Here is a 21859-nt window from a genome sequence, read left to right on the forward strand (position 1 = left end):
TCTGTGATGCTTTGGCTCAAGCAAGATCACACGCGGAATCGTCGTCCTTGTTTTGTCACTTCCACACATTTTAGGCATTCCTTGTGTTTCATGGCTTCTTAGGATGACGGGTTTTCACCGGGGAGGCGCCCGACAGATTGTCACTTCACACCAGCTTGAAAAACTGGAGACAAAATACCATATGTCAGCTGAGGAGCAGGTAAAATATTTATGTCTGCTCCTCTTTGGGTGGATTACACGGCCCGGCCTCATACAAAGCTTCTGTCGAGTCTGCGGGTGATTTGGTGAAGACAGAGCTTGAATGTCCGTCTGGACGACCACCTCACACATGTATAATGCATCGAGTCGGCATATGCTTCCTGAATGTATGCAGGCGAGGTTTAAGGGAATTTTCCTGGGTGTGCTAAAGCTGCTCAAAGCCACAGGCCCCATCCAAATAAGTCATTGGCTCTTGTGTACATTTATGTGTGTGTGGACACTCGGCCAGCGTTACCAGCTTTTTATTGATGCGCTTCGTCCCAGCGCTCCTCTCCTCTGACAGGAAATAGGTTGAGTTGGACGCTGTAATCTGGATCAGGTTGTGTGCAGCGATGGCCGAGGGTAGCGGCGCAAACCGCAGCGCGTCTGAGTAACTGGGGCACCATTTGCATTACATAACATGCTGTGTTGCTGGGCTGATTCTGTGGCTCTATTTATTTTTATCATTTGATGCTCGCCCGCCTGCGGATGAGACTCTTCGTCATGCAGGGATGTGCACGGTGAGCCCGATGGCCGTGGACGGGCTGCGAGCTGTTGCTAGCTGCTGCCAGCCAGCTTTAACTAGGTCACCGCAGACGCTCTGTCAGGGGTCTGTCCTGTACAGCAGAGGCTATCACAGGAGTTTACTTCAAAATACCACAGAGGTAAATACTCGCAAAAGTGATTCGTAGACGAAGAGTGTGCGAAGAAACTCATTCCGTGCAATAATTCTTGCAGATGCATGGGAATAGATCACAAATTAGCGAATATATAATATGTAATCACTAATAATATATAATATTATGAATTAGTTTAGAGCCAAGAGAGTTGAAATCCGGACATGAGTGCGTCTGAGGTTTATGGAGTTAAAAGCCAAAATTCAAGCTCAGCCGACAGCGCTCGGCTGCAGCAGATGAAATGTGGCGAAACTAAAGAGGAATGAAGTTGACGGCGTCACAAGGTGGAACTGTGAAACCGATTGAACGCTGTCCCACTTTGGACGCCATGTTTCTTTACGTTCGTGTTCCTGGAAGTCAATTGTGAGCGATTTGTTTCCCAGTAACTCACAAACTGTGACTGGTGGTGGTAGTCTGCCGTGTCTCTCGGCCACGGCAAAAAATCATGAGCAGATAATGGTGTAATCTGACACAGTGACCATTCTCTCAGATAAAATACTTCACAGTCTGACCGAGCTCTTTACCGCAAGGATTCTTACATCACTGAGCGCGTGTCCTTATTTTCTCTTCCCTGCTCTTCTCAACCCGCCAACATTTCGAACGCTTGCATCGGCGCAATCACGCTCAGAGATAATTGATAACAAAAGGCCAAATTGAAAACGCTCTGCAGGGGACGTTAATAATCAAATGCTCCACATTACCGATTTAACGCCTGCTGCCTAGTTGTGAGTTGTGTTGAATGAACAGCATGTGGTCGTGCTTTCCTGTTTATCTCCAAAGTATTTGGGTTTAGCTAAATCCCCCTGGCTTTTGTCAAACCTCGTCCTCCTCCTCGTCGTGTTTTTATGAGCTGATTCGCTGCCACGCTGTTATATCAGGCTGCGACTTGTTCCTCTGGCAAAAGTGAGACGATAAACTCGTCCCAGAAACCAGCCCCGAAAACAGACAAATGAGTTTATGCTAAATTTAAGTGCAAATGAATTGGACGGTATAAGCCCACATGGAGTAAGTTTGGCAGGATTGGGTTTCCTCTTCTCCCCCCCCCCACCACAGCCCATTACGGAGAGGGGTCGTAAAACCAAGCAGGGGAGTAAACCCTGTTGCTGGATGGGAAGAAATGCTCTGGCTAATCTGATTGGCTCTCACGTCGCCAGGCAGGCAAACGGAGAAGTTTGATATTATTACTGAGCGGCTCAAACTAATTGAGTGTAATTGTACAGTAGAAATCCAGTGACAATGGCGTCCTCAGCGCGGGCCCCGTTCTCACGGCATGTGTATTCCAGGACGGGGACGAGTGCTCGCTCAGTGCTCACTCACTGTGTCAGCTTGGTTCTTGAGTAACTGGCGTTGAGTGTCCTTCTGAGGCTGATTGGACGATTTGGGTGGGAGCCAGTTATATAAAAAGATTTAGATTCCTCCCTGAGCCGCCGCCTCCCTCCCTCCCTTGTTTTCTCTCACACTTCATCCCCGGTGTTTCAATGAAAGTTTCTCAGCAGGGGTGTACCAGCCTCCGGCCAGGTCTCTGACAGCTCCCTTAGTGTGCAGGTGACATACCACGCATACCTGGGCTCGCCGCGTGGGTAGCCACGGGGCCACGGGGTGTGGGAACCCTGCAAACTCTTGGACCCAGGAGAAGGGGCATTTTTTTCTCCTCCTCTTGTCTCATGGGAACCGTCTCCTCTGTCACGAGCCCAGCGAGGAGCAATTACAACCTTGGCTTTTCCCGAAACTCCATTCTGAAAGCCTGCAGCTTCCCTCATAACCAACCACACGCTGTGGATAAGACTGAGCGGCCTCCATCCGCTTGTAAAATTGGTTTAATAATTGTCGAGGCTGTTTTGATATGAGCCTCTCGTCTGTTTTTCCAACCTCCAAGTAACAGGATTTGGCAGTCCCCTGTTAATACCTCGTCTGTGTTTTTATTAGGGCAATTATATGATATTTTATAGATGTCACCATCACGTGTTGTGGAGTTACACGCTTCTTTCATTTCCCCGATCAGCCGCCCGCACAACGTGGTGTCAGAAATGTGTTTTCCGGCCTTTGCAGGGATCTGAGCAGAGTTTTGAGATTAATTTCAGGTGAGCAAAGCGAGAGATTTGCCGTCGGTGATCCCGAAGCCGAGCGTTCTAGCTGACCTGCTCGCTCTCAGCTTGGCATGTGAACCGTCTCTGTTGGACGCCACTGACATGCTGATGTGGGCTAATGTGCGTGAAATCTCTGACTCACGTCACAAGTTGCATGTATGTCGCATGGCTGAGTAATGAAGGCTCTGAAACATAAAATAAATTGCGTTTGGGCGTTGTTGTAAACACTGTTATCTTGTGGGGCAGCGGGTTTGTTTCACTTCGCTTAATCAGCGGCGCTTTAATAATCAGTCGGAAAGTAAAAAGCAAAGCTTCTGGGTCGGATCCAAACTGATAGAGGAGGCTTTTTCCTCGTGTGTGCCCCCTCTCACCCAGGGCTCCGTGCCAGCTCTTGTAATTGGACGTCCATTTGCCCCTCGTCCAATGAAACCGTCCTTTATGCCCTTTTTTGAGACGAGGCGCCAATTACAGACTCTCTTCCTCCAATCGTGATGGAGATCAAAGATGATAGCGTCACATGCGTTGTCACCCCAATCTCCGTTCACCTTGTGGTTTCCCTCAAAAGAGGCTGGCACCAGAGAACACAGGCAGCTTTTGAGAGGCCGCCGGTACGTCCACCAGCGTGTCCTCACATTTACTCTGGGAGTTTGTCACGATTAAGAGAGTCACACAAACCACTGAATACATTAGTTGTTGTTCAGCTCGGAGGGAGACAACACGATGCGTATTCCATTTGGAATAAAGCTTTGATTATATCAGTTTTACACATAAAGACTGTGTGATCGCATCACATGTTCACGCTTTTCCCAGAAGAAGCTGTAAATGTCATTTTCTTGTGACTGTGATTCATGATCAAAAACAAAAAAACCCATTGACGTGATGATATATTACTTTAAATGTGAAGGTCGGGTTTCTTTAGCACGGGCACGAAGACACAGTGAAGATAATAAACCTACATCTGTCATATCTCTGTATCCAAACAAAGACTAAAGATTTGTAATGTGTGGAAAGAAATGCAGATTATTCCGCTTGCATTTGTGCGTGTCAGTAATCTGTGCAAAAATGGAAGTGAAAAAATCTTGCGGCTTTACATTCACACCAACTGTAAATGGTTTGGATTCAATTTAGAATATTTGATTACTACGAAGCAACCGTAGCTACGCTTTTCTCATGCTTTTATTTTATTGCAAATTACGATAAACATGCACAGAGATAGCGCATGCACTTCTGTAGGAAGTGTGAGAAACATGAAACGTGATCCTGACACAGGGTGTTAACCCCGTCCACCTGCCATGGAGGCTCCGGCTCCACTGAGGGATGTTTGTTTATCATGTGCAGTCGAGGCACCAGCTTTGGATGCGACGCTGGCACTGCAGGTTTGAGTGTGAACGAGGCGAAACTGGCAGAGGGTGGCTAACAGGATTGGACGTGCAGATTAAGACCAGGGGGGAGCCGTAGGAAGAGGAGGGGCTGCATCTGTCAGCCAAGGGAAGCCCACCTCCTCACCTTGCAGCTGGGGCGGGACGGGCTCGCTCTGTGGCCTCCTGGCAGGGACCGGGTGCGGGTGTGGGAGGCAGAAGGTGGTGCGGTGGCGAGCGTGTCCTGTCTGTTCTTCTTGCACAGAGGACGCCCTGTGATCCTCCTCATCAGGCGTGGAGCCAGACGCTCAGCTGGGATGAGAGGAAGCTCTTTCATGCTCGGTTTTCTCTGAGACGAGCTGGAAATGTGGGGGAACAAGGATTGTTGTTGTGTTTACTGAGGCCGATGTCGGTCTTAAAGCAAGGACACAGAGTTTGTCAGTGTTTTGTTGAAGGTTTGCTGAAATGTCAAGACGTTTTTTCTGTATTTGTCCTCTGTAAAATAGACGTTTTCATATATGCAAACGATATGACTGATGTGTCTGTGAAAGACTCACACTGGCAGGTTTTTATTTGCCATCTGATGAATCCACTCGATCTGAGTTGTTCTGGATCTGTGAAAGAGCCACTTTGTGTTGACGGATTGTTGTTCTCTCATTCTTGAAGACTTGTCTACATAATAAACGTTTCAGACGCATTTTCTCCGTCATCCATCACACGTGTAACCACGGCCCCAGGTGCATCTTCCACTTGACACTTCGTCTGAACGCCTCCTGCGTCAATAACGATGCAGGACTGAAGCCGAGTGTTTCGCATGTCTGCTCTTCTTGGCGTCAATCCGAACTTTTGATTCCACTTGTCCGGTCGCTCGGTGGTCTGGGAAGTGACATAATGACCCTGAAGTCTCTTCCTGCCGAGTCCGGGAAAATATTTACATGTTTCTGCATTAGCTCGGACCGCTGGTTATATAAAACTAACAACATATACGGCTCCACATAAGTGCTGAGGCCTCGCTTGTTTGTTTTGTTCCAGGTTGATAGATGACGGCAGAGTGTGCGTGCCAGCATGTGCGCGAATATGTGGATGTGTGCTCACACGCATCGGCATGTGTTTGAGTGTTTTCCCAAATACTTATGAAGGGCTTGTTACCACACATGTGCGTGCCTGAGGAGACTGTGGGACTCAAATGTCGAGACTTCCAGGTAATGGTCTCACCCGACGGAGGCTGCGCTGGACAGGCGTGTGTGGTGGGTTCCGACCAGGTGTTCACAGAGGAGGGGCGCTTCCTCGCACCTGGTGACCTCTCTGCTTTTAAAGGGTTATGGGTTCAAACGAAAAGGGCTGGTGGGTTACGACCTGGATTTAATTGTGCTCTGCACATTCTTACACACATTGATGCAACCGAGGAGGAATCTCAGTGCTGTATAATTGACAAATAGTTTCTAACTCGACGAATGGTTCGTCCCTCCTAGGTGTCACCTTACAGCTGAAGGCTCTTAAATCCTGCATTCTATTTCTTAAACTGATTTTTTATTAGAATCCACGTTATCTCAGCTACACATTGGTGCTAGTAACATGTTTGTGGCGTCTTCCCTGAATGCTTCTGTTTAATTTTTCGTGAAGTTTTTGCGTAACCCTGCAGAGACACAAACAAACAGGCGGGTGAAAATATAACCTCCAAAGCAGAGTTAATAAATGCCCTTGATTTATTATATTTATATTATTTGACCATTATTCTAATTGAGGCTTTGACAAATGGTCTCATTTGCTAAAGATGTTTTCCCAAAATACTCTAATTCAATTTTCCATCCATCCCAGACCTAAATCATTATGTGGGTATTAGTGTCGTGATGCCTCCTCGCTGACAAATGAAGCGTCCCTGAATTGCCAAAAGATGCATTATGAAAATCTTTATTATATAGACATGGTTGCTCCTCCCAGTGATAGAATGGTCATTATTATTTCTGCATGAACTGGTTAACTGCTTTAATTAGGTTTGATGCACGGATGACTGGTGGCATTAGCTTCACTCGGGTCGCTCATGAATGTGAAAACCACACCATAGATTTCAAAGTAATTATCTATTTAATGAAGGTGTGAGGAGCGGCTTTGATGGAAAACACTTAGTCAGTGAGAGGAATGTATTCAGGGCTGATCTTAACACCTGCATGTCCGCAGCTCGCCCCGCGTGGCCTGACCGGTGTGTGTCATCATAAATTCCTCAGCGAGGTTCGTCCGAGCGCCTGTCGACTGACGAGTTTGTAAACAGTGTTTGAGGAGGACGGCTGAAATAGGTCAGTGGGAGCAGAGGATTCACACTCAAGTTAAGTTTCATACATTGATCATAAAACCTTTAAAAATGCGCCGTAAGTGAGTCCCAGCTTTTGAATCGAGGAGTTACAGCTTCATTTGGCGACTTCGTAACATTTTGTTCAGCTCAAAAACTTAAGTTTCTTCTATATTTACAGGCTTTTGCTTAACCTCCCTCCAGGACAATTTATGCCTGGTCAGAAAACAAACAATCCACGTCGACAAAAATAAACTCAGCATCCAAAATTGATTTCAGTGGATATTTTAAGGAGAAATGTGACAGTGTCTCCAGAGCTGCTTCGCTTGATTTTCCATTCAGAAGCGGAGAACTGTCATTATCTATTGTGCAGCGTCCTGCACCGCACCAATGTGAACGAAACCTAACGTGCAATCTGAGGTTCGCGACTCATTCTCTGCGTTTTCCCTCAAGTTGTGTGTTTGCAGTCGGCGGTGAGCTCTGATTCATTAGCTTGGGAACATTCTCATCGAAAGGTCAAATCTGAAGCTTTTGGTTTCATCACATGATCTTTCCCAAACCGTAAGAACCATTTACTCGCTTTTGCTCAAATGACACAACCTTTATCGTCAGGAAATTGTCGTAACATTTCGAGCCTGTTATAAATCTTGGCTACATCCACACCATTTTAGTTTGAACTTATTGTTGCTGTGGTTGTTCGTGCCGTCCACACTACAGACCGGCACGAAGTGGCTGCTCCCAGATCCCTCTTTTTTCCCGCCAGAGTCACAGAGCGTGCTTGACTTCGACCTGACTCGCTGCGCTCGCCATGAGACAGAAAAATACTCCCGAGGCAAATGTCAAGGAGTTTTGATTCTGCTGCACGAACAGGCACGCACACGTCCTGCTGCCAAGTCTTTTCTTTACATCGCTGTGGAAGTGTGACTGTGTGAGCGACAGCAGCGCAGCAGTAGTAGTGACAGTGATAGTGAGACGGACTGCTCAGATGCGACTGAGTTTCAGAAAGAGAAAGAAATCAGATAACGTGGAGTTGTGTTAATGTTTTATGTGTTCGCACTGGTGCACAAATACAAACCTCACCCGCAAACACAAAGTCATATTCATAACACACACAAACACACACTCGGCTGAGCGGGAAACCAAAAAGTGGTCATGCCCAGGTGATTTAATCTGACTTGAATCGCTGTTTAAATATTGACAAGAGCTGAGGTGGCCTGGCTGAGGAGACACGAGAATTCAGACGAGGCTGCACGGCTGCCTGCTGCATCATCACGCCAACACACACACACACACAACAAAGCCAAATGGAAACACACACATGCACACAGTGGCAGGCAGCAGCTGAGACGCAGCAAGGCGGTTAGGGCAGAAGTGGGGAACGAAGCGGAAGAAGAGGAGCAAACAGAGGAGAAAGAGTAGGACGCAGGATGAGCCAGTTCGTGGACCACGGCGTCGTGTGCGGGAGGATCCGAAACCTTCCCCTGCTGGAGCTGCTGGCGGTGAGTCTGGTTCCGCACCTCCCCCCCCCCGAAACCTTCCAGCTCTGCATCTGTGGAGGAGGTATCTGGGACAGGCAGCGTGGAGCTGGAAGTAGGTCTGACTGGGCGGTAATCAGGCAACATCCTGCCCTCCGGTCCGCTCCCAGATCCACGACCACGTACGTCGCCTGTCTGACTGGAGACCCCAGGGTTAGAGGTGCAGGGCAGGTGGTGGATGCGGAAGGGAAAGTGAGGAACCAATTGTCTGTTTGCAGCATTTACACTTTTTAGCTGCGTGCATCTCTATATCTGTGGTCATGTGCAATATAATGACGCGTGTTTTCATATTTATTTCATGCTTTTATATAATTTTTGTGAGAATCTGCAGCTTTTCCGATCTGGAAATTGAATATAGTTTGTTTTTTCATTGTTTCTTGCACGAATCAAGAAATTGAAAACATCACCTTGTGCATTTTTCGTTGTTGTCAAAAAACAAATCCGCAGTGTAAATAATAGTTTTCAGAGCCCTGGCTGTGCTTTTTGAGCTGTCACTGTCAGTTTGTGTGTGTGTGTGTGTGTGTGTGTGTGTGTAGTTTCCAGAGTGTGTGCGATCCTACCATGTTCCATATGTAGGTCAGTAGCCAACAAGCTGCCACAGCAACTAATTACATGCGAGAATTGAGCTTGTTTTATGTTTCCGATCAGAATCTGGGGACCTGCCTGTCGTCTGCGAGTTTACCCAGAATGCTTGAGTTTGATTGTGAGATTTCACTTATTGTCGTAGGACGTCCACAGTGTACAGTATGTGCTGTATGTCTGGGGGGGAGGTGAAAACATTGGAACATGTGGCAACAGCCAGATCTAAAAATATCACATGGTCTGTGGACGGTTTGGAGCGCCAGCGTTTGATCCCCGACTTCTCTTCTGGTTTTCGGGTTAGTTCTTATTTTTTGGCGCGAGTGTTTCGAGAAAGAAAGTGATTTGTTCTCCTCTGGAGACATATCACAAGATAAAAAAAAAAGAAAATGGAATATTTCAGCGATGATTTTCCCCCTTTTCATCTCTATCTTCATGCTTCTCTCACTCTTCTTCTGAATTATGGAGCCGGAGGTGTTTTGTGGAGATCCAGGGGTTCTCTGCCTCTGCCACCGCACGGACACAATTATGCAGACAAATGTCTCCGTCGAGCTCCGGGACTCCATATATCCTTTATCTAATTACATTAACAGGAGCGGGATAGTGACTAATGGTTCGTCGAGGAGGAGGAGGGAGAAACACACAACGAGGAGCTGGAGAGGCCCGGGATGCATGATTGCATTTTTCCATCCTATTTCACTCCCTCACTCCTCCTCGTGCCCAGATCACTCCCCGTGCTCGGTTAAGAAATCCCCCCCAACAACCCCAAACCTCACACACACACACACACACACACACTGACCCACTGAGCCTTTTTCCAGCCTGAAAGACTTCTGCGAAGCAAAAACACATCTTTAGTTCTTTTTCCCGGGCATTATGGGGGATGTTCTACTCTGTCCATCATATTTCTGCAACTCTGGCAGCTCTCAAAACTTCCAATTCAAATAACGAGTCTCTTCCCTGTAAACGTTGCTTTCAGAGCGAGTCGAGTGAAAGAGTTGCGTGCACCAGAGCCACAAGCGAAAGTGGACGTTTTGTGTTCTGTTGGCATGCAAAGCACCTTTAGAGTCCAGGAGTGCTTTTTCTTTATCGCCCTCAGTCGGCCAGGCAAGTGCTGCCAAAATAAAAGCCTTCTCAACCTCCCGACGGCCATAGTAAAATATTAAAAAATAAAATAAAGAGCCAAGGTCTCTGCTCGTGTCTGCACATCTCCTCTTAAGAAAAGCACACAGGTGGTTTTACATGTTCTAGCCCATGTTTTACGTTGATTATCATTATGTTTCCACCCGTCTGTCAGTCTGTCCGTCAGAAGGATTACGCAAAAACTTTAGAACAGGACGAGCCAAGAAAAAACTCATTAAACTTTGGGGTGGATCCAGGAAATTGTTATGGTATTTTCTTTTGACATTTTCCATAATTTCCCAGGGAATAATTCATGATGAAGAAAATCAAGCATATTTACTAGATGTGCAGTTTGGTGCAGCTTAATCACGTCTATGGGGACTGTTTGGTTGATTGGAGACTTTAAAGGTGTGCAGGGTAGTTTGTATATCTGCTGGTTGATCATGTCTGCTAGTTAAAATACACTATATACTGCATGAGAACACTGATGGTTTAATAATAAGGATACTGTAGGTGTTGTTGTGTCTAGCCTCCTGTCTCTCTGCGGTCAGTGAATGAAGCAGGTGTCAGTTCGTTTCCTGTTTTTCCCTGAGAGGTTTGCACCCGGCTTACAGGAGCTCAGCAGTCTGCTGGCTCACATTACTTTATGCTAATATCCCCCAGCTGCAACCTGCACCACCCTCCTGCTTCTCTGTCTGTCTCTCACACACACACACACACACCAAAAAACCCACTCTCACAAGCCCCCGGGACAGTCGCGGGAGGGCTGTGAAAAGGAAGCAGAGATGATTAATTAACTCTGCCCTCATTTTGATACCGCCTTATTGGCTTTCAGCAGCCGAAAATCAGCTTCAGAGCTTTGCATACATTATCCTCCCTCCACCAACACCACCACAACAACGGCTATACCACCCAAAACAGACACACAAACATATTCATATCAAGGTCACGCTGATGGTGAACGAGTTTTCCGGAGCGAGGTGTTGAGTGTTTGAGAAACACGCCGGCCGAACACAGAGACTGCTGACACGTAGCGACACTGACGCAATGAGCTAATCGCTGGATCTAATGAAGAGCAGGTGAATGACCAGGTTTGTCCGTCTTTCACAATGTTCATCCCTGTTAACAGCTGCACGTACTTCGATGGGAAACTCAGGTTGTGGTTTCTGGCACACACACACACACACACAGATGCATGTTTATTCGATGAATCAATACTGTGACCTGTCACAGAAAATCAGATGCCGTGAAAAATACGGTTGCCTAATTTCTTTGGAGCAGTTTCGGTTGCGTGAGTCATTTACGAGAAACCTTTTCTACCTTTGTTACTCAATATTACATGAAGACTGTACAATACAATACAACTTGATTAACGGTGACAAACATGCACTAGAACAATAACACAACACATAGTCCTACTTGTTGGCCTTTCCTGTTGTCAGGCCTCGGGTCATATCACCTCCAGAGGTGTCGAGCGTCGCACAACAAAGATCACTTTGAACCAATGACACACACTTCATTCAGCACCAGCTCCTCATCCTCCTGTTCTATAATCGAGACACATGATCATGAGACAACCTCAGCGGTCTAGTCGCTGATCATTCTGTTGGTTTGTGAACTTTGTTCCACGTCGCAGTTGTTGTTGTCATCATATCCCTTGTCCAGTGTGTACTTTCTGCGTGCTACGCTTGTACTCTTAGAGCAAATACATGTGCTACATACATGTTCGCATCATCATTAGCGTGTGTTTGCTTTTGTGTGTGTGTGTGTGTGTGTGTGTGTGTGTGTGAACGCCAGGTGCTCCAGCTGGTTGCGTCCCTGCAGTGGCCCCGGCCCTGACCGTCCGTCCTCTGGCGACCGCTCCCTCCCTCTGTGCTTGTCTCTCCAGCTGTAAAGAGCCTGTAAAGCCTGTCAGCTCACAGCAGCAATGCTACACAACACAACAGCAGTTGTCTTTCATTGTCCTTTTTAAACTCTCGTTCACCTGTTTGCTGTCTGCCTCGCTCTGCCGCTCTCAGTTGCGGACGCAGCGGGAGTCTGTGTGTGCATGTTTCATCATCGTCTCGCTGCTGAACTCACTCTTTCCTTCCAGGCTGTGTGATGTGTCACAGGGTGGGAGCCCCGTGGGGGCGAAGCTGCAGCTACTGTTATCTCTCCCACAATGCACCATTTGGGCAATGTTACTAACTTATTGCCAGTAAGTGCTGATTAACCCATTTTCACAAGCGGTTGAACTTGTGTTTCACACTTTCCCTGTCTTCCTGATGGTGGTTTTCATGTGGAGCCAGTTTTTAATTCTCTCTGACTTGTTTTAGAGGAAACATCCGGAGGTTATTTTCATAGCACGAGCTCGTTCTGCCTGAAATGTTTCTCCAAAATATCCTGCTCTGGAAGCAGCTCGTGTGCAAACACAGCGACAGAGCGGATGCAACAAAAGCAGTGAGCTCTGCCTTGCCTCAAACTGCTGCAGTGCGTCGCATGATAATGAGGCGTTGTTTGCAGGGAACCTGATTTTGCCTGACGTGGCTAATGTGCTCTGTCAGAAGCGTTTGTGGCTGATGCTAGCCTTGTCTCCGCTCTGCAAAAAGTTGGCGAGAGGCAAGAGGGAGTAGAGTTCAGTGTGGCTCGCACCCGACCACAGCCCTCGCCGTCAGCAGGCAGTGACCTTCACGCCGAATTTCTGAGGAGTCAGGTGCCGTCAGTGCCGACAGGTGGGCTGAGCCGATCTCCATGCAGTTCTCTTCTCACGTTACAGGCCAGAAATCAACCGAGCTTCATTTTCAAAGCAATTTCAACTGTGTTATCTCAGGGCATTAAACACAGCCACCGTCATCACATTATCTCAAAGGCCAAGCATCAATATGAGACGCAAAGCGGAGCCATTACAATGATTAGAAGGAAATTCATGCAGGAGCCGTTTGATGGCGCACCGTCATGAAGAGGCCGTTTCTGTGGATCCAATTATACGCTGCAAGGAGTCGCCTGCTTTCATCCTTCAAACAGGAAGGAGATTTTCTTCAATCAGGATTCAAGAGTTTAAATCGAAACTATTAGATTTCTCTGTGAGGTTTGTCTGTTCTTTTGTCTGTCGTTGGTGGAGTCGTATTCTCGGCTTCTCCGTCTGAATCGTCTTAGCTGTTATTTTCATTATTGATTGCAGGCTTAGAGCGCTAACAAACAATCATCCCATGATGCATTTTGCTTTTTTTCCCACTCAGGATGTTATTTCATAGGTCACGTCTTGAAAACAACGATGTGAAACGTGCATGCATCTCATTCAGCTCTAAAGGACGTTCTGACAGTGTCTTAAATATCAGTCAGCGATCCCTCGGATGAAGTCATTTTGATGCTCGGCTCTTCGTCATTAAAAGACGTGCTCTCTGTGAGATCCATGAAAGGAATCAATATCATCTACATGTAGTAACATTTGTGAGTCATCTGGCGAGCTGGAGCCATTCGCATTATTGAGTCTCAGTCGCTTTTCTGAAGAGAGAATATGAGCTGTGTGCCTTTCACGAGTCCATAATTCAACTTTATGGTGATGTGCTTGTGGCGCTCAATGATTTTCCGGGATCCTCTCTCTGCCGCCAGACATCAGAGCGGTGATTGGGGTTTTATGAGGCGCACTGAGCCTCAGGTGAGCGGCGTTGAATGAGGGATACTTTGCTCAGGACCGTTTGACCCTCGGGGCTGATTGTGTGCGGTGTCAAGTGGTCAGCGCATTTGTGCGTGGTCACGGCGGTCAGTCAGGGTCTATTGTGGGGACCCGCGGCAGCCAGCGGGCTCTGGAGCCGCGGCCCTGCATCCATCTGGCACAACAGCTGGGGCAGCCGATGGTTTTCCACACGGGAAATCATGCAAACAAGACTCCTGCGATTATTTCATTAGATTCATTTCTTTGGGATTATCATCGCTTTGCAGGAAACGGCTCCACAAAGCAGCGTGTAGTTGTTAAATATTGCAATACATCCCAGCCTCTTCCATTCACTCTAACACAAACAAGCTTTATTTTGGAGGAATTTCCTGCTCAGAGTTTCTCTTCTCCACCCTTCCTCTGTCTCGCCGGGGCATTGAGGAGGGGGGCGCAGTGGAACCAGCTGAATTAGTGCATTATTAAGCCTTTCTCCCCTGACCCACATCCCCCTACTGCTGGCACGGCTTGACTCCAGTGTGTGTGTGTGTGTGCACGGGAACCTGGAAAGCATTTGAATGGTCTCAGGATTCATTTCACTGTAAATGGACCTCTTATGTGCAAGCAAGTGCTCGGAGAGGATCCTGAAATGAGGCGATGGTGAAAGCTCCTCATTTTCTCGTCAAGCCTTCGCTCAGTCGCTCTCAGCTCTGGTGTGATCAGGCATCGACCTCTGACGTTAAAGCAACGCGAAGCGACGTTTTCGCCCTTAAACCAGCAGCTTGATTAAAACGAGTGTGATGGTTGAGTGAGTGTGAACATGGAGAATGTTTCCTCTTTCGTGCCCACTCGTCACCCTGAACGTCTGTTCTCTGTTACTCTGCTGAGTGGGGTCGATCTCCCGTGAGAAGAACTGACTGAGAGTCGCAGCTCGTCGCGGGGAGCCGTGGGCGTGAGGTCCTGCCAACACATCCCAATTTCACCTGCTTCTACATCGTCACATAACGAATTAAAACTAAAACCACGCTCACGTCGATTGTTTCAATCCCACCGTGGAGTGAATCTCTCGTGTGTTCACCTCTGTAAATAATGCAACCAGCGTGGCCAGAGAGCAACTTCTGACCCACAAGGGGAACAATGCGGAACGCTCTAGCGTGTCCCGTGTAACGCCATGGTAAACAGCTCATGCTGAAGGTAATGCTTTCAGGGGTAGAGGGCATCTGATGGACGAGCTATTGTAACCCCGGCAGAATGAAGCCGCTGCCTCACTTCAATCAGCCCGTTTGAGGCCGCCGCCGCTTGAGAAATGGCTTCCAGAGGGTTCGGAGAATGTGAGAGCATTGAGTGGGGGGTGTAGGGGGCTGCCCCAGATAAAGAGGGTTAGCTGTATAAACAAATAATAATGATAGAACAGTGTTGTTATTGTAAGAGCAAATAGCTGGCCTAACCAAAGGAAATTCAGGTCCTTGCACTGCGACATTTTCCCACACTGGCGGAACTATCACATTCTGATCCCAACAGTGTCGAAGCGTCTCAGGATGTGAAAATAAATAATATTTGAGTTCAGGTTCCTGCTCGACGCTCAGTTATCATGTGATGGATTTGATTTATTTATCACACGAAACCTCTGACGCTCGCTTTCACGCGGTGAGAGATCCATCGTGTTTCAGTGCCGGGACGAGAGCGTATTAAAGTCCGCTGATGTCACCCTGTCTGAGAGGCCTAATGAGAAACAGAGCTGATGTCAAATTCTTCCCTCAGCTCCCATCTGGAAGAAATAAAACAAATATGGCTGTTAAAAATAAGCCTCCACTTGAGATGATAACGAGGGTTTAGTGCTATTAACTGTGTAAATACAGTGTGTGGTCAAACTGGAATTCCTCCCCAACCTGGATGAGCTCTGACTGTAAATGGGCAGCGGCTTTCAAAGGCTGATGATGGTGCCTTTAAATATTTTATGCTGTTGAATTATAGGACTCTTTCAGATCACTTGACGGAGCTGCTGCTGCTCTGAGAGGGCTTCGTTCCTGTTAACCTGTGAAACAGAGGCAGAAAACAGAGGGTGCAGATGATCTCTCCGAGCCAGAATCACCACCCTAACATGGAAAGTGAAATATAAAGACTTCATGTGAACTCTGGGGATTCTCTCCTCTATGTGTTCACATCACAGATTGTGAATTTAGGCTGCGAGAAAAGATTTAATCTTTTAATCTTCTACATTTTCTCACAAAGCCTGAGCAGGTAAAAGTAAAACTATCTCCATGACTCGATCCTATATTAGAGAGAAGAATGCAAATATGTTTTTTTGTTGTTGCTCGTGATCGTCAGACGTTCACCGTCTGCGATGAACATGAACCAAACAAAGCAGCATGTTTTATTTATGAATGAAAGTTCAGCGGGGACGTTCTTATTTACAGCGGAGCCTCGGGGCTGGGGGTTACCTAGATTTACACCACCCACGCCAGGACTGCTGCCGTCTTAATGCAGGCTACTACTACTCAGGGGCACTTAGCTGTTTAGGGAAATGTGTTTTAGAGTTCGTTCACTTCCCACGTGCACATTTCCCCCTCGTTGGCCTTCAGATTCAAACAGGCGACCCTTTGGCCACAAGCCGGTTTTTCTTAACCCTGAGGCTGCTGCCACCGCCGCAGTCTGTCTGCAAAAACATGGTGATCATCCTCTCTGCATCGCCACAGAAATAATTCATGACCACGAGAACAATCATCGCTCTGAGTCCTGCAGTAGAGGTCAGAAGTCACCACAACCCATCTCTTTCCACATTTCTCATTATTATTCTCCGGGCTGCACCGCCCCTCCCCCCTTTGAAAGAGAAGAGATCACCCCACTGTATCTCGACCTGCGCTGCTCCGTCACTGTCAGGTTATATAGCAAATGCACGTCTGATAAGCATGAGTGGCACAGGTGGGTTCGGGGATGACAGCGGCACAAACAAACAGCGTCCACTTGTCACATTACCATATCCCCGGTTATCTTTCCTCGCATGCCTGCAGGGAGAAATCTCTTTTCCCCGCTGCGAGGCAGAAGAGAAAATCAGAAGCTGACATTGATGCCTTTTCTCGAGCAGGAATGCGACGCTCTGCCTGCTCGACATCTGCCCGGCACCTGGTTCGACCGACTTCAGCGCGCTGTCAATAAATCAGCCTGTGGATTAAACGAAGGAGAAGCGGCGATAAACCTGAGGCCTAGAGCTAATGCACATGAAATGTCAGGGAATCTGACAAAGTTACTCAGGGCAAGAAATATCTGTGTGAAAACACGCGCTTGGAGGTCGGGATACTCTTGCCCTGGTGTTTGTGGTTCGTGATTTGTGACCTGGAATGTTACCGTCTCTTGTCCGCTCAGCTGAACTGCAGCAGAAGAGGTTAATTTATCTTGGTGAGAACTTGACGAGCCAAAAACGGAGCTGTAGTCTGAGCCAACACGATGACACAGTAATGAGAAGAGGTGAGAGGCGCTGCAGAGACGTACAGCCTGGATCCTCTTGTGGGCTCTCGCTCAATCTAGAATGTGACACATTTTCCATGAAGGAACGCAGCCGCCGCCACCTTCTCTCCATCGACCCTCTGCGATCACGCAAATGCTCGGGCTGCAGCACGGCCCGCTTAGGTGTGGCGCCTGTCTGTCAAAGCCTGCATAAACAGAAGCCCGACTTCCCCTCGTGAACCGACCGACATCTGTTTAGCATCAGGCCTCTGCTCTGATCTGCCCCTTCCTCTGTCACTCTGCAGAGAGTTCCCCTCGCCGCCTCCTTCTCTTTGTCTCTGTTCACTTTCCTGTGCTTCAGCGCCGAGTGCCGCTCGCGTTAAATCCCTGACAACGCTGACGAGCTGTTGCAGATATTATTGATGCATAATTAAAAGTAGCTGCAGTAAAGCTGCTCAGTTAAAGGGAGATGATGTTTCAGGATTAAAGTTGAACTTTTAAGAATATATCAAACCTCCAGCGTCAGTTACTCGTCATGATGGTTATTCTATATATTCTACATACACACATTTTAGTTTTATTTCTCATGCACACAAACATTTATTTTTCCATTTCCTATGTCTGTTTTTACTCCCAGTTTTTAAATCCCTATCCCATCAGGGAGGAGCGGTCGAGGAATGCAGCGTTTAGAAATAAAAACAAAAACACACTGTGTGTCCACGCTGGTACCGATGTTTCCAGACAGGACGGGAATCGAGGAAACAGTTGGCGCACAGGGGGCAGAATTCTGCAGCGTGCCCGCGCCCAGATTTTACAAGCCTGGAGGTTGCTGGGTTTTATTATCATCTGGGGGCCAATATTCAGCCAGGTGTATTTGCATCGGGAGGGAGATCGGCGATGACAGAAATGAAAAGGAAACCTGGAGCTGGTGAAAAGCAGAGGAGCGGAGGGGAAATAGAGAGGCTGCTGTCGGAGATTCAGAGAGGTTAGAGAGACAAAGGCGAGAGAGAGTGAGAGAGCGACGACATCAAAACGCTGAGGACAGACAGTAAAGAGACACGGCAACAAAACAAAGAGGATGAAAGATGGCAGCCATCGTCATACAACATTTGTACACTGGGAGAAATACAATATAGATGTCCATAACAGTTTAGAGAGTTTCCAAACATCAGTCAAGCACATTCTGATTTTAATTTCTTATGGATTCTTGTGATGTTGGATTTCTACAGATCTCAAAGCGCTGACACAATCCAGTCACGCTCACTCAGAGCACTTACCAGAAGCTGTGATGTTTTATGTAACGCACAACCAAACGATGCGACGGCTGATTTTGTGTCAGACAAGACGGAAAATTCATCTTTTTAACACGAGTGTTGGCTCCAAAAGGAAAGATGAACCAGTGGATGTGATGAAATCTTCATTTCGTCCAATCAAACGGCTTCTGTAAATAAAGACGGACAAGCTCTCCACACTTTCCCCTGTTCATTGTGCAGCTTTTATTTTTGAAATGCAATATGCCATCACCCACATCTGCACTGCTGAGCGAGTTTAAAGAACATGACTTGTCTTGAATCGAGGATTCAATAAAAACACACAAACTCAGAAGAGCACACGCTTGCACACACTCGCTCAGGCCCGTGATGCCCTCGGCGGCTCGTCCACACAGGTCGCTCTGTGGAAGTGATCAAATAGCGATGTCAGGTCTGATGCATTTCATTCCTCCGCTGCGTTCTCAACTCTCCCCTGTGAGATTTTCACGGCGAACAGCTCGGCCAGTGTTCCCAACAGGCATGAATGGCCCGCTCTGTCGAACTGGGAGAGCGGTGGAGGGAGCGCTGGACGTATCTCAATGTTTGGAAAGATAATCTGTGGGGATTTGGATTCTCGACGGTGGCGGAGTGTTGATGTTTGGGCTGGGCCGGGCTGTAGGGTGCTGCTGGAGGAGGAACATCAGATAACCCAAACTGGTGAGATGATGAACAGGCTCCCTTTTGTATCTCAGGTAATCCATATTCCCCGACACTCCTCATCTGGGGCAGGCAGGCCGATGAAGAATATCCTGCTCACTGGAGCCATTTGTTGCATCGATGTCCTCGGCTCAATGAGGCCACTGTGCGCGGCTCCACAACTTTACAGTCATTGAGGTTTTAGGCACAATTAGGCAGTATAGTGCCAAGCTCTGGTTCAGCATCATTTGTTGAGTGAAGGTCCGTTAACTGCGACGCAGTGAGAGCTTGATTTGATTGTTTTTAATAATCTTCAAGAGGAATTGAGAGATGATAGATGGTGCAGAGGACAAAGCCTTTGATTCTTTTCTAAGTTATCGTGCAATATTAAATTTATCGAGCACATGAGAGTATTTTTACTGTTTGTTTGCAATAAAAGGAGAAATAGAATGCCAAGGAAACTTGTTTTATAAGTTATTTGCTTTTCTTCTTCTGAATTAATGAATTGTTCAGTTTCCACGGTTAAACAGTAAAATACCCGATCTCAGCCGCACACAGATCTTTGCTTGTGCAGCATAAACACAAGAAGACAGAACCTTCACTGTTCGGCACGGAGCGCGGGGATCGTGATCTCGTCCCTGCTCGCTCCACATCTAAATCTTCCCTCTGTCTCATCAAGAAACAACAGTGTCCTCTACAGATCCAACAAGTCATTAAATCACACAGGAAACGGTCGTCCTGTTCTACATGATAAAAAACAATCATGACGCTAAATCGTCTGCACAGATCTCGGTAGCTCTTTCCCCACATGAGCAACAACACGCATTAACCTGAGTCGCTGCCCTCTCTTGATAAAAGCTGCGGGTTATCAGAGGAGTTATCAGGGTCTGCGGATATGAGAGGCCGATGCGGCGTGCTGATATTAGGACGCCGGGCCACCGGGGATGCGACCCCTGACTGAAGGATCATCGGCACAGAGGCTCAAAATGAGCTGATAAGACTAATGAATTTAACCGAGGCACAGGCGGGTTTCTAGAATTACCTCAGTACGTCACTGCGATCGGATCTCAGTCATTATGAATTATACGAGTTTTCATTGTCGCTGATTAAATTTGCTGTGTTTACATCTTTGCTGATGATGTACGGATAAATGTTGCCGTATCGGATGGCAGGAGCACTTGGCAGCGAGCGCGGCTGTATCTCTGGCCGGAGGCCAAGACTAACAGGCGTATCAGATGTGGAGAGTCTCCCACACCTTGAAAAGACACTGTCATAACTCACTCTCAAGTGCGCCATAAAAATACACACAGAGAGAAATCTTACAATCTGTTGGCATAACCTTTGGCTCGCGGCAGCCCGTCATGGGAGCGCTTCTTTCCATCAAACCTGCAGCTCAGGGCTCGCCGTTGGTTTTACAGTCACCGGAGACCAGGCTGGCATGTCATCAGTTGGTGCAGCGGATTGGGATGCAGGGATAGAGAGGGGGCGGGAGAGGTTGTGACCTTGTCTTTGGCAGGGTCTTAACTCCCAGAGTGCACTGCAGGAGCTGCAGACCTCGACAAGGTGTCTAATCTCCTCGCGTCTGATGTGCGACCACATCAAGGTAGCGCGGGGAGCTCAGCGCGGCGAGGACTTCAAGGAATTCACGCTGACCCTGTCGGCGACTGGGTCACAGTCTTATCTCTCTTCGGGTTTATTTATTGAATTTTAAACTCCAAAAAGAGCAACGTAAGAAGCAGGATGTGGTTTCATCCCCCGTAATCTCTAAGAATGTGTGAAAGAAGAGAGCGAGCTGGCGAGATGAAACATACATCTGATGTTTAATTCCTGAGAACCATTAATCTTCAACAGATTGCATTAGCTTTGCGTGTGCATCATGTGTTTTCTTCCTCTTTGCCAAAGCGGTGGGGGAAGGCGCTCGTATTTTAAATTTTCATAAAGGCACATGGGCAGTTGGAGGCGACTGGATTGTGGGAGTCAAGCCGTGCACATGGCGGGGGAGGCTCTTCCCTCATCAAACGCCCTCACACGCGTGAGTAAACATGCCCAGATAAACATTACTGAGAACCTGCGGTCATGGAGCAGGTTCCTGCAGGGTTAACACTCGTTTACCCTCCGCTCGTCCAAACAGCAAAAATCAATGCTTGCTTTTAGTGAAACGTTGTGAAATAACCTCAACTTCAGTTCAATGGCTAAAAACTGGAAAAGCAGAAAGCAAACACAAAGACACAAAGAGTGCAACTAGCAAAATATTGAGAATCTAAGGTCGTGATATCGATTAAAAAATGCTTCTTATGATTTAATATACTTCACAGGTGATAACACACTCCTTCTTAGGACATTTTAACCTCTGTGAGGAATATTTGCTGCACTGCAGTTGTAAGAAAACCGCTCCTGAGATATACGCCTCCGATAAAGTCTCAGGTCAGTAAATCCTGTTTTTTTTATTTTTTTTTCCTCCCCAGTCTGCACGTGAGTACCTGGGTCTTCTGGGAACGCTGTGGCTTTCACTTACGCCGTAAAACCGTCAGAAATAATGCCTGGCTGAAGATATAACACGCCGCGTTGCATACATGAGTCACGCTTTAAATCTCCGCTTTAAATACCCTCACATTTCACATGACAACAAGCACGCCGCATTCTCCGCATTCCTCCATGTGTGCGGAGGATTATTTCAGTGCCCTGTCATTAGCGGAGGTCTGAGCGATGACAACACAGACTTACGCAGCTTTACCTCACGTCTGATGTGGCCTGTAAATATTTCCCCTGACACGGGGCTTTCACGAAGAAGGTTCCCCTTTGTGCAGCAGCCGTAATCATTATGGGATCATGTTGCTAATGGTCTTTCGGAGACAGACGTTTTACCTTAGACAGTTTTTCGGGCCGCCGGAGGAAAAGTCACACGTTGAAGTTGATGAGATGGCCGATGTGGGATTCTTGTGCAGTTCCTGCTACA

General features: G+C 47.4%; 1 protein-coding gene across 5 annotated transcripts in view; it reads left to right on the forward strand.

Moving 5' to 3' along the window:
• Window positions 1-21859, forward strand: part of LOC109645447 (nck-associated protein 5-like) — a 104401-nt gene that overhangs the window by 9101 nt on the left and 73441 nt on the right. For 2 of the 5 annotated variants that reach the window (XM_069520984.1, XM_069520994.1), the window contains exon 1: window positions 5499-5606. The exons of 2 other annotated variants lie outside the window; for them this stretch is intronic. In XM_069520984.1, coding sequence (XP_069377085.1) covers window positions 5514-5606 — 93 coding nt within the window. In that variant the 5' untranslated portion in view covers window positions 5499-5513. Of the gene's footprint in view, window positions 1-5498; window positions 5607-7985; window positions 8146-21859 lie in introns of those variants that run through there. One more of the 5 variants, XM_069520985.1, reaches the window with a different exon arrangement.

This window comes from Paralichthys olivaceus, chromosome 24, assembly GCF_024713975.1.
Source record: "Paralichthys olivaceus isolate ysfri-2021 chromosome 24, ASM2471397v2, whole genome shotgun sequence".
NCBI lineage: Eukaryota > Metazoa > Chordata > Actinopteri > Pleuronectiformes > Paralichthyidae > Paralichthys > Paralichthys olivaceus.